This window comes from Dermacentor variabilis, chromosome 2, assembly GCF_050947875.1.
Source record: "Dermacentor variabilis isolate Ectoservices chromosome 2, ASM5094787v1, whole genome shotgun sequence".
In the NCBI taxonomy this organism is placed as follows: Eukaryota; Metazoa; Arthropoda; class Arachnida; order Ixodida; family Ixodidae; genus Dermacentor; species Dermacentor variabilis.
The window spans coordinates 215,149,415-215,162,651 of record NC_134569.1 but is presented as its reverse complement, the minus strand read 5'-3'; the positions used below and the strand labels follow the sequence as shown (position 1 = coordinate 215,162,651).

The window sequence follows — 13,237 nt, the reverse complement described above, 5'->3', positions numbered from 1 at the left end:
TCCTCCCTCGCTGACACGCGTACTTAGCAAAGACACCACCTGCAACTGGGAGCCTGACTGCGAACCGGCTTTCAGTCAGCTTAAGAAATGTGCAACGGAAGGGCCTATTCTTGCCCTCTGCGATGCCGCTAAACCTTGTGTGCACTGCTGCGATGCTTCCAACAAAGGCATCGGTGCCGTCTTGATGCAGGCTGATTATGAAGGTCAAGAGCATCCCACGAAAGCTGCTGAAACATAAAATCAATTACGCCATCACAGAACATGAATATTTAGAATTTATTGATGCCGTCGATAAGTGGCATTGCCTTCATGGAAAACCTTTCACTGGGATCACCGATCACGCGGCATTGCAGTGGCTTAAAAACATTAAAAACCCTCGAGGCCGTCTATTCCGATGGTCCGTGAAGCTCTCCATGTACCACGTAAACATGAAGCGCCGAAAGGGCATTAACAACATCGGAGCCGATTCACGGTCTAGAAACCTCATTATTCAGCTCATATTTACTGAACAACTGCGACAGCAGCCCCACGATAAACTGCATTGCAAGCATACCATTGAGAAGGCAATGACCCTTATTGGGCGCAGAGGGACACGAAAAGTCTACATTCCTTTTGATTTCCGGTCTTCTCTTCTTTGGAAGGCTCATGATGCTTTCGGTCATGTCAGAATTAGGAAGACATTGCGACTTCTTTCTCCACAATATTATTGGCCTGACATCGTCATTCATGTCTCAGAGTACGTTCGACACTAGGATACTTGCCAGCGCTCCAACAAGAAGAAAACCCAACGTTTTGGTTCCTTGGAGTGCTTATCAACAGCGCAGCAACCAATGGACACCATGGGAGGTTTTGCTAACTACGGTAACTCCAAAAGATTCATTCACTTGGCCGTTCACGACGCCACCGATTCTGTGTGGGCTTTTACATACAATCACGAAATTTGCGATGCCTACCTTCCTAGCCTAAAGAGTGACTTCATTGCAGGAAAGCCTCGGAAGTTCCTCTCTGACACAATAATATAGACCATCTTTATACGAGCTCAGAACGACCACAGCCCAATCGCTTCAATCAGCGGACCAATCAGTCCATAGGCACTCGCCTCCACTGCAAGTTCAGCGACGAGCCCCCAAAACCACGCATGCGTCTCCCCTTTGACTTTATCGAAGGCCATGGGCTGCCCTCCCTATTTCCTTATGTACGGCACACCATCTTAACTCTGACGTTGCCGAGAACCGGCAGGAAGGTGGTGCAAGCGCGGTGCGCTATTCCCTGACGTATCACCCGAAAAACAACCTTATATGTGGCAAGAAATTTCTTCCGTCACAAATTCAAGTGGGGGATTGTGCTCTATACGAGGCACCGTGGCACCCCAGCAGCGGTAAACCCAGTACAATAATGGAAGGAATGTATACCATCATACGCAATATCTCTGCCGTAAACTACCAGATCGACAGCAACATGCCCCTCTCGGTCACCAGACTGACATCGTTCATGTGGGAAGATTGAGACTATGCATCCGCCCCTCCACCTTCGACTGTCTTGGCGAGAGGGGGAAGCGTGCGAGGAACAGCACGAGGACAGTGCCGTGCGATTGTGGTGGAAGTGGAAGACTAGGTGCCCAATAAACATAGAGCTGCGCACAAAAGCGATGTACCATGCTTCAGATATATATATATATATATATATATATATATATATATATATATATATATATATATATATATATATATATATATATATATATATATGTGTGTGTGTGTGTGTGTGTGTGTGTGTGTGTGTGTGTGTGTGTGTGTGTGTGTGTCTGTGTGTGTGTGTGTGTGTGTAACTTGCTTATTTGTATTGAGGTTTCATGAACGGCTTCTGCAAGCGATATCTTCATACGATACAGGACCTCAGTCTATGTCGTGATTAGGACATGTAGAACATTACATAGTCTACTAGCAGGCATCTCTGCCAAGTTTAGTATCGTAATTAGAATGGCATTTGATGGTCTATGCTTCGCGCTGTTCGATCCCCAGTTTTGGAAAGCTCAGTAAGACGAGCCCTGAACCTATTTTTTTTGTGTTATGAAGTTCCTTAATGTACAGCGTTGCTTTATAATGTGTAATGCTTCGCATAGTATTCCTATCATAGCGCAGCCAACGTGATCAAAATTTGAATCCACTATCTAATATTGAGACGTCTAGGGAATGTATTGTTGTCAACAGGGCCACTGACCATCCTTCAAAAGCGATTTCCATATGTCCATTTCTTTCCTCTGCACTAATAGGTGGCGGATGCTGTACCGCGTCCTTGTGGACGTGACCAATAGGCAACTGAACACAACTCTCTTGGGAAAATCGGTGAGCATGCCCTTCGGCATCGCGCCATCGGCCATGCAGAAGATGGCACACCCTGACGGGGAGAACGGCACTGCTGAGGGTGAGTAAGCTGGATTGTGCCCATTTTTATTGCGCATCACGCAGCAGGGTCACCAAAATAATGTTTTTTTAGAGCTATGATTTCATAAAGTGGCCTGGCCTACCTCTTATCTAAAATCGAAATTTAAAGAACAAAGAGCAAAAAGAAACCCAGAATGCAGCCTATAAGAAAACGAACTCCTGAAAACATTCTGCCACACAAGTCCTGGAAGGATACGGCTAAGGTATTTTTGCCAGCAAGAATGGTCGACGAACTCTGCCTTCCATGCTTGCTTCGCAGTATCGTGTTTTCGGAACCCAAGAAGAGAGTGGCGCCCGTGCTCGTCTGCGGTCCGCGAGCGCACTGCCAAACCGTTTCCGCACTACACCATGAAGAAAATGTGTAGCGTATTCTATTACCAGACGGTTTAGATGCACTAAAATAACAAAGTTTTGTTGAAACACAACTTTTTCACCTGCCCAAAGTAGCGCGAAGCCGCGCTAGAACAAACGCATTTTTCAGTGAGCCTCTAGAGTCCGTGAAACAGTACGTTTATCAAAGACAGTTATTCACAAGAACACTGATCATCTGAAGAAAATTCGCGGAAAAATAAAATGAATAGGAGTGCACACGACATGCCTTACCAAATTACGACCGGCAGCTTACCGTTGTCCTCGAAAATAAAACTGTACAATCATTAAATTCTAGTGATACTAACATATGGGGCAAAAACTGAGACGTTAACGAAAACCTTGAGTAATCTATCGCGCAAAGAAGGAGCAAGGAAAAATATTATGCGTAACGTTAACAAACAGGAAAATAGCATGGATTAAGAGCAAACTGAAATATCTAATATTCTAGTTCACATTAAGAAGAGAAAATGGAGCTGGGTGGCCCATGTAATACTTAGGTTGAAAATTAGTCACAGAATCTGTAGCAAGGGAACGTAAGCGCACTGGAGGACACTGAGAATCAGGTGCTGTGATGACAGGCGTAATGTGCAAACAGCTAGGGCAAGACGGGGATAAATGGTGATTGCTCGACATGATAGGCTAATGATGCTGATGATGACGAAGGGTTTCGCAAAAAGCTTCACAGTCGCAGAAAAAATAATCCTGGTGTAGGATCTGAACCCTGGAGAAACGTCTTTACCGTTCGGTAACAAATCGACTCAGATACAATTGACCATATTGACGCGTGTATTCTATGCAGACGACGACGACGATGGGAGCACTAGCGGACTCCGCCTATAGTGGGTCCGATGTGCTCCCCACACATCATATAGTAGACGCGGCTAGCGTATACTATATCGTATAGTACGATGTGGGCTGCTGACAGACGCTAGCCGCGTCTACGCAAGTGACTCGGAGCCGCCTTGACCGAACGAATGCTCACACCTTTATTCCACAACCACATATATAGAACGCATGGCGCGTAGCGCCCTCTACATCTCTCCCCCGAGATATGCACACAAGAAACACCAAACATTTCACAAGTCAAGTCTTCTCGGAGTCTTGACACGACGACCAAACCTGATGACTCTCACTCTACAATCTTTGGAAACTTGCGGTGTTGCTGTTGCCGTGGCGTCTGTTGCCGTGGTCTGCTCTTCATGCTCCTCACGGTTTTCACTCCGAGCTGGCTCGTTGAGCTGGCTCATCGTTGTGTCTGAATAGGGCACTAGATGTATCCGATTACGCACAAGTACCGCATTGGGTGTTTCGACGACGTACGAGCGCGGCTTGGAGGCTGGGCTGAGAACAGACGCCGTATCCTTGATGTCTCGAACCCACACCGTATCACCCGGTTGCAGCGGAGGAAGTACGGTCGCAGCATGACGGCGATCGAAGTCTTTCTTCTGCCGCCCTCTCACCTCTTCGTCTTGGCACTTCACATCGTCTGGTGCAGGCCACTTCGGTTCCAGGCGGTCGACTGTCTTGGGAAGCCTGGTTCGCAAGCTGCGACCCAACAGTAGCTGCGCTGGGCTGAACCCTGTGACGCCCGCAGTGTCGCTGTACGACAGAAGAGCCAAAAAAGGATCGTCTGCTTTTGCAAACAACTCTTTGATCGTACGCACCATCCTTTCCACTTCCCCATTTGACTGCGGGTAGCTTGAACATGAGGTGATGTGTTGGAAGCCATAGTACTTCGCAAAAGCTGCAAAGGCTCGTAAAGCAAATTGCGGTCCATTATCACTTCGTACTACGGCGGGAATGCCAAAACGAGCAAAAATGCTTTTGACTGCATTGATGACCGCCTCAGAGTTCGTGCTTCGCATGTAGATGACTTCAGGGTATCGAGAACGATAATCAACTACTAGTAGATAGTTGTGTCCCTTGTAACTAAACAAGTCCATTCCTACTTCTTGCCACGGTTGTTCTGGAGTCTTCGTTACGACCAAAGGCTCTCTTCTTTGCGCTCTTGTGACTGCACACTGTCTGCAGTGAGTTACTCTATCACGTATTTGCTGCGAAAGTCCATACCACCACACAGAATCCTTCGCCCTTAGTCGGCATCGGTTAATTCCCTGGTGGCCTTCATGGATAAGTTCGAGTGTATCCTTCTGCAGCAAAGCTGTGATGACAAAGCGATTACCTTTTAGCAGGATGCCGTTGCACAAAGAGAGATCACCTCGATGGCTCCAGTACTTCTTGAGGTGCTCCGGAAGCCTGTCCCGACGAGGCCAGCCTTGAGTGCAGTATTTGACGAGCTGGTTGCATTCCCAGTCCAGTTCTTGGTGCCTGCGAACCTCATCTATGGTAACCAGCTTCGTGTCTGTGACAGTAGCAACTTGAAATTCAACAAACTCCTCTACCACATCCACCACACTGATCGACGGCTTCTCATCCGGAGCCCTAGAAAGAGTATCCGCAGTGGCGAGCTGTTTGCCAGGAACGTAGACCACGCTAAACTGGTAGCGCATAAGTTTGATGCGAAACCGTTGAATACGTGGGGGCATCGTGTCCAAGTCAGCGTTTCCAAGTAGTGTTACCAGCGGCTGGTGATCGGTTTCTACCGTGAAGTTTAGGCCACGCACATATTGGTCAAAACGGTACACTGCCCACGCTACCGCCAGCGCTTCTTTCTCTGTTTGGCTGTAGCGCTTTTCCGCTTCAGTAAGCGACCTGGATGCGAACGCTACCGCGCGTCGCACGCCTGATGGTTGTTCCTGCAGAAGAACCGTGCCCAATCCAAACGAGCTCGCGTCGCATGAGACAATGGTATTACGACCGGGATGATACTTAGCGACGCACAGGTCCGAGGTGAGCATCGCTTTTACCTGATTAAAAGCGGTCTCTTGAAGCGGTCCCCATTGCCATGCATTTTTCTCACCTAGCAAGGCGTGAATAGGGGCGGTTGCTTGCGAAAGATTGGGCAGGAAGCGACCAATATGATTAGCCATGCCGAGGAATCGCCTAACCCCGGCGACGTCCTTAGGTGGCTTCAAGTTGCGCAGTGCCTCGAGTTTGCTGGCACTTGGCGAGATACCGTTGGCGTCGATCACCACACCCAGAAACTCTACTTTGTCTTGACCGAAGCAGCATTTTGACTTGTTGAGTTTAACTCCGGCTGTCTTTAGACGTTCAAGAACTTCCACAAGTCGCTTGTCGTGCTCTTCTCGATCTTTGCCAAAAACCAGAATGTCATCTATCATGTTGACGACGTTCGGTTGCCCCTCCAGAATCCGAGCCATTTCTCTCTGAAAATATTCCGGTGCTGAAGTCAAGCCAAAAGGTAGACGACAGTAGCAGTAGAGTCCAAATGGTGTGATGAATGTGGTATACTCTTGGCATTCTCGGGACAATCGCACTTGGTGAAATCCTGCTGTCGCGTCGAGCTTTGAGAACACTTTGGCGTCACCCAGTTTCCCGAGTACCCATTCGACCGTTGGAAGCACATGCTTTTCACGGAGAACTTCCTTGTTGAGCTTCGTTAAGTCCACACATATTCGGATTCCGCCTGATGCCTTCGGTACTGCGACCGGACCGGCACACCATGGCGTCGGCTCGGTAATGCGCCTGATGACACCTTGTTCTTCCATCTGGTCCAGCTCCTCCTTTACCTGGTTGTACAGAGGAATGGGAATTCTGCGAGGTACACTGAGAGCAAATGGCCTGGCATTTGGCTTGAGTCGAATAGTGTACTCCTCCCCTACAGTACCAAGCCCTTCGAAGATGTCCTGGCCATAAGTTGCGTCACTTGCAGAGCTAGCTTGCTTTTCAGGTCGCTGTGCGGCGTCGATGAACTTCACGACTCCCAATGCGAGGATAGCAGGGTAGCCTAGTAGAGGTGTAGACTGCGAAGGCATGACGTACACTGACTGTACACAGGTGCGGCTCTTCCACTCCAACAGTAGCTGTGAATTGGCCTGTTACTTTCAATGGGCAATTTCCTGGACCGGTGCGAAGACCCTCTGGTTTTTCGAGTCGCGACGGTATTCCTGAAAAAGTGCTTGGAATGACGGTAACTTGTGCTCCTGAGTCGACCTTGAATTTGAGTGGGACTCCATTCACGTGGACCCAAACAAACTTAGCCTTTGCCTCTTGACTGCTCTTGACAGCATGCATCTCGATGGCATGTGACTGTCGGCTTTGCGTGCGCTGTTTGGCTAAGCAAACTGCTTCGAAGTGTCCTTTCTTTTTGCAAAACTTGCAAACAGCTTTTGTGGCAGGACAAAATTTCCGCTGATGCTCATCTCGTCCGCAGAAGTGACACGATCTGTGCGCGCCGGCGAGGAGCGTTTCTCTTGCTGCCGACGCTTGATTACGTGATGGCCTTCTCGTTGGCCTGTGTTTCGCTACGTCAACGGCGACTGGCCCAGATAACTGGCTTTCTCGTTCACGTTTTTCTCGTGCCGCATCTTCGTGCAGCCGTGCATGCAGAAGCGTTTTATCGAGCGTCAAGTCAGAAGTACGGCAGAGTTGCTCCGATAACCTGCTATCCAGCAGACCAACAATAAATCGTTCTCGAACGAGCCTGTCCTCAACGGACGCTGAGCCGTAGTTGCATCTTTTTACCATGTTTCGCAACGCGGAATAAAAGGCATCGACGCTCTCGTCTTCTTGCTGCGTCCGCTTGTGAAAACGATAACTCTCGTGAACTTCGTTCAGCGGGTGCACGAAATACGAGGTGAACTTGCTTTTAACAACGCTGTACGACTGAACTTCTTCAGCCGACAAGTTGAAAGACGCCAGCACGCGTCGACCTTGAACACCTATGCAATAAAGAAGCGTTCGTACCCGAACCTCGTCGGTAGCTTGGTGCAATCCTGTAGCGTAGGCATAGTCCTCGGACTGCTCAATCCAGGTAGACCATGCACTTGGGTCGGCGAAGTCGAAGCTCGATGGCTGCTGCAGTCCAGGTACCCCGGCAAACACAGCGTCCGGCTTGTTCGCCATTAGAGAGAGCGAACGGCGACCACTTCTGACACCATGTACGATGTGGGGTGCTGACAGACGCTAGCCGCGTCTACGCAAGTGACTCGGAGCCGCCTTGACCGAACGAATGCTCACACCTTTATTCCACAACCACATATATAGAACGCATGGCGCGTAGCGCCCTCTACAGGTCACAGTGAGATTGGTCGAGGACGAAGAAGACGTGTCTCTGCTCTGTTTGTTTTTGAACAGATTGTCCTGTTGTTCGTGAAGAACGTCTCCCTGTGTTCTGTCCGCGTTGTACCGCGACACTGGTGGAGGTGCTGGGTACTGACCGCGTCTGATGCGTCGGAGTCCTTCTGGGAGTCGGTCATCTATCCCGGACGCACTATCGCCAGTTACGACACCGGTGCATCGCTTTAGTCGTCGACTGCTAGGCGTTGCCCCGGAGTTCTCCGCCCTTCAACCACCTCTCTCCAGGAACTCGTCCTCCGCCGAGTTGCCGACCAAATAACCTCGTTGTTGTTTACTCACGGTATCTCGGTCGCGTGAGGAATCGTGAATGTCACCGTCGGGCGCACTAACCTGTTGCTAACAAATTTTAGCACAGAGCGACGGCACCTTCTCAAGGGCACAGCTGTGGCTTATTTTGACGGCGTTGCGGATGTTCGTGGCTGCTGTTCACTCCTCGAAGAACGCCTACGCGAGACCCAGCTCCTGCACTTGACGTTAGCACTGCTTTGTCGGAGCACGAACGCGAGCGGCTCCTTACGCTATTGGCCAAGTTCAACAACTTTTTGCGTCGACGTCCAGCGTCGGTCGGACGCCTCTGACAAAGCACCGAATAATTACAGAGGATACGGTAGCACCAATTCACCAAAATCCATATCGTGTGGCACCTAGAGAACGTGAAGCCATACAACAACAAGGGACACAAATGCTTGAAGATGACGTGATCCAACCATCAACAAGTCCCTGGGCATCTCCTGTAGTTCTAGTCAAGAAAAAAGACGGCAGCTTGCGTTTCTGTGTGGACTACCGAAAGCTAAATAAGGCGACAAAGAAAGACGTATACCCGCTTCCCCGTATAGATGATTCACTCGACAGGCTTCGACAGGCACGTTACTTCTCTTCAATGGACATAAAAAGCGGATATTGGCAAATCGAAGTAGACTCGAGAGACCGTGAAAAAACTGCTTTCGCGACGCCAGATGGCCTATACGAATTTAAAGTCTTGCCTTTCGGTTAGTGTTGTGCCCCTGCTCCGTTCCAACGCCTCATGGATACTGTACTTTCGGGTCTGAAGTGGAAAACCTGCTTAGTATATCTCGCCGACGTCATCGTGTTCTCCGCGACGTTTGAAGAACACCTCGAACGGCTTGATGCGGTTCTGCAGTCCATACGGTCCGCCGGCCTCACCCTGAAGCCGCAGGGTGAGGCCGGCGCCCATATTTATATGGCCGCCACTTCACCGTTATCAGCGACCACCGTTCACTATGTTGGTTGACACACCTTAAAGATCCTTCTGGACGACTGGCGCGTTGGAGCCTAAGGCTGCAAGAGTTTGACATGACTGTCACGTACAAGTCGGGGAAACGACATACGGATGCTGACTGCTTGTCTCGATCGCCGATAGCGTCACCTGCTCCGCCCGAAGAAGAAGACTCAGCTTTTCTTTGTGTTATGGATACATCCGCCATCGCGCTACAACAACGGGACGACCCTGAGTTACTTGAACTAATCTATTACTTGGAGGGAAGATCTGCGACACCACCTAGAGTTTTCACAAGAGGACTGTTGTCGTTTTGTTTACGGGCCAAGGTCCTTGACAAAAAAAACTTTTCTTCGACCGGGTCCCCCTATCTGCTTGTCATTCCTGCAGCTCTTCGTGCGGAAGTACTTCAAGCTTGCCACAACGCGGTGACTTCTGGTCACTTAGGCTACACGCGAACATTCGCCAGAGTGCAGCAACGGTACTACTGGCCGAGACTTACCACCGCCGTGAAACATCACGTTCCCACTTGTCTCGACTGCCAGAGGCGCAAGTCGCCTCCGACGAAACCGGCCGGCCTCCTGCAACCCGTCCAGGTCCCTCGAAGACCATTTGATCAAATCGGAATGGATATTTTGGGCCCACTCCCTACTTCTACTGCAGGCAATCGCTTTGTTATCGTCGCAATCGACTATCTCACACGTTACGCTGAAACAACGGCAGTTCAGAGCAGCACAGCAGCCCAGGTAGCGCGCTTTTTCTTTGAGCATGTGGTGTTGCGACACGGTGCGCCAACCGTCGTAATAACCGACCGCGGAACCGCATTTACGGCTGCACTTTTAGATCACGTCTTGCTACTAAGTGGAACGGCCCATCGAAAGTCCACCGCCTACCATCCACAAACCAATGGGTTAACAGAGCGCTTAAACAAAACAATTGAAGACATGCTCTCCATGTACGTGGATGTTGATCATAAAAATTGGGACGACATCCTACCTTACATCACCTTTCCATATAACACGGCGAAACAAGCGACGACGCGCATGACTCCGTTCTCACTTGTTCACGGACGGGATGTACGAACGATGCTGGATGACGAAGAAGACGTGTCTCTGCTCTGTTTGTTTTTGAACAGATTGTCCTGTTGTTCGTGAGGAACGTCTCCCTGTGCTCTGTCCGCGTTGTACCGCGACAATATCAAGTGCGCCAGCGCTTCGATTTCAGGATCACGTGGACATCACTCTGCGACCTGCCATCCTCCTGGCGAGTTCGGGTGGTAGAGCGACCACACTGGAATGGCATTGGTACTTGGTAGTACAGTATGTGAACAAGGATGTGTGTTCATTCAGAGTTATTCTGCTGTGAAGCTTTCCGAGAAACCCGTTAACATTTCCAGTCTAACCTTGTGCTCTAAGGTAGATTAAAATTTTTAATTATTCTGCAAGTTTCCCTACATTGTGCATTTCTGCATAACTCGCTTACCTTCCTAAATGTCTGTTCTACCCCATATTTGGAGGACTAGACTATTTATTAACAGGGTAGATAAAAGATAATTTGTATAACTTCGACTTACGGCCGAAGTGGCTGTTCATGGTAAGACACGCGTATATAAGTATAATATCGAAACCGAGCAAGCAAATTGGTCTACATAAAAGAGGGAGCTGAAAAGTTGCGTCGATTGCTTGAGCCTCTCTCGTAGCTGCGTCACCTGCGTGTTTCCATAAATAGGCGAAGCAACTTTTGCCCTCGACGCTAGCCAATTGCTCCTCTAGCGGGCAGATAGAACATGGAAGGTGTCCTCCGGTCCTGTGGGAGTGACCGCGCCCCCTTTTACGTTGAATCGTTTGCTAGAGATGGTTGCATTTCCACGATGGCAAGCGCTGATTAGCCACCCTCAAAGCTTCACACACAGTGTTCTTGTGTCGTTCAGCGCCACAACAGCTCGAGAACACCATATGCCAAGACCAGCTCGTGATATTCTGTATATTTAAGGGAAATTGACGGATGAGACACGCGCCCAGTTGTGCAAAGAGTCAAGTCGCACATTTTCTTTTCACGTGCCGTCTTTCCATCCGCGTCGTATGGTAAATTGAGTGACCCCTACGTACATATCGACTAGGTTTTCTAAGCCTCGTGCGTATGGTCGCGCTTGATGAATTCTCACCTCTTTGAGGAAGAGACGCGCTGTACGAACAGCTGAGCAAACACATTTCCGTGGTTAAGGACGCAATGCGAACTTTTGGAAACGCTTCAATTGCGACATTGCTTTTGGCTGCAATGAAAAGGGCAAATATCACGGGCATTTCCTGTGAATTCTACTCGCGGTCTGCGAAACCTCCACGCCGCTGCATGTTATGGACACGACAGCCGGAACTGTTTGCAGAATTAGCATTTTGAGCGCTCCTTGTCACTAAGCACAAGCAGCGAGAGCGATTAGAGTTGGATAAGTTCATGGCCTGTGAGCGCAAAAACTAGATGAAGCCCCGCCGGTGCGTCTGCTTCGGCGGGCGTTTGGTGTGTTGGGGCACCACGCACCCGAGCACATGGAGTGAAATTCTTCGTAGCTTAACCCTGCATGTCTTAGGCGTGTCCAGGCAAAAGTTCACCCTTCAGGTTGAGCTGATACTGGGTGTTTAGGTTTATGCTCCGCTTCATGTAAGCTGCAGTTCCGGGCTGACTCACGAGGTGGAAATCGGTAGTTGTGTTTTCCTGTTCTCTTAATCTTCAGCTCCCTCTCGCTTTCTCCCTTTCCTGTCTTCTACTCACTTCTGTATCACTTGCCGTTTCCCAGGCAGCGAGGGTTCTTCGGCGATCTTCTGCTTGAGGTTCGTTAAAAGTTGCAACACACCAAACTCAAAAACGTCGTCGCATTCGGCGACCTTTGCATTCATGTAGATCCTCATAGATTCATGAATACTGTCAGTAGCGGCATTTCTGAAAACGACCTGCTAGAAATCAGTGAAAGTGAACTCCTCCAAGGGTGGAAAGATCAGAATGTTGTACACGTACGAAAAATTTAACTATGGTGGGGTGACAAGGAAATGTCGCCTAAGCACTTAATTATGACCTTTGGAATGAGCCACCTGCCTGAATATATTGCAACTGGGTAGTGTAAGAAACGCGCACGACCCAGTAAAATCCACGCCTATGCTCCAAGAGTCATCGGTTTTGACATGGGGTCAAAGCTGTTGAGGGTACCCTACTTGTGAAAAATGTGCTCCAGGTTATCACTCCTCTGAAATCTCCACTTCTGTTACCCATTCTGTCATGTGTGACGGACACGACCCAGATCATTCGCGTTTGTCTCCGTCAAAGACAAAATTAAAGGAGCTTGTAGCGACCGTGTGTCACTACGCCATGCCTCGCCGTGGGGGTCGTTGCCCCCTGCTCTTTCTTGGAATCGAAGCGACTTCCCGACTGGGGCGCCACCACAGCAACTCGGCAAACATGCTTTTACTTTTGAATACAGCACTTGACTCTCCCTTTTCATGCTGCAAAATGTGTATTCCTCGCCTCTGCCAAAACGAGCTCCCAACAAGTGGTGACCCTGTACATCTACGTTTTTTCCGAACACTAGCAATGGACAAGACTGCACCTTCTCCTGTTAACAGAAACTACGCCACAATTACGTCTACTGTCATCGCAGAAGAGCTTCAGGTTCCCCGCTTTTAGCCCAAGAATTCTATAGTTAATTTATTAATGTAGAGGCCCATTTTCAACTCGGGCGCATCAATTCGCAGACTGCAGAATACCTGCACGTCCTCGCCGCCCTACTCTCCGACATCGCCGCTGCCATAGACGACTAGCTCGTGGGTACGCCTTCATCCGCAGCATGCGATGACCTGAACCGCACGGTGCTGCACTGCCTCGAGTCATCGCAACCGAGTAGGCTCCAACTCCTCTTCGACGAACTCGGCGTCCAACGGCCGTCACAACTCCTGCACCGGTTGCGTCAGTTACTGGG

The 13,237-nt window shown here is 49.5% G+C and overlaps 1 protein-coding gene across 4 annotated transcripts in view; it reads left to right on the top strand.

Annotated features, from left to right (window-relative positions):
• The window catches only part of LOC142573098 (2-Hydroxyacid oxidase 1-like), a 192,075-nt gene that overhangs the window by 19,370 nt on the left and 159,468 nt on the right, over positions 1-13,237 (top strand). For all 4 annotated transcript variants that reach the window (XM_075682621.1, XM_075682620.1, XM_075682623.1 and 1 more), the window contains exon 3: positions 2,273-2,424. In XM_075682621.1, the coding sequence (XP_075538736.1) occupies positions 2,273-2,424 (152 nt within the window). The remainder of the gene's footprint in view (positions 1-2,272; positions 2,425-13,237) is intronic.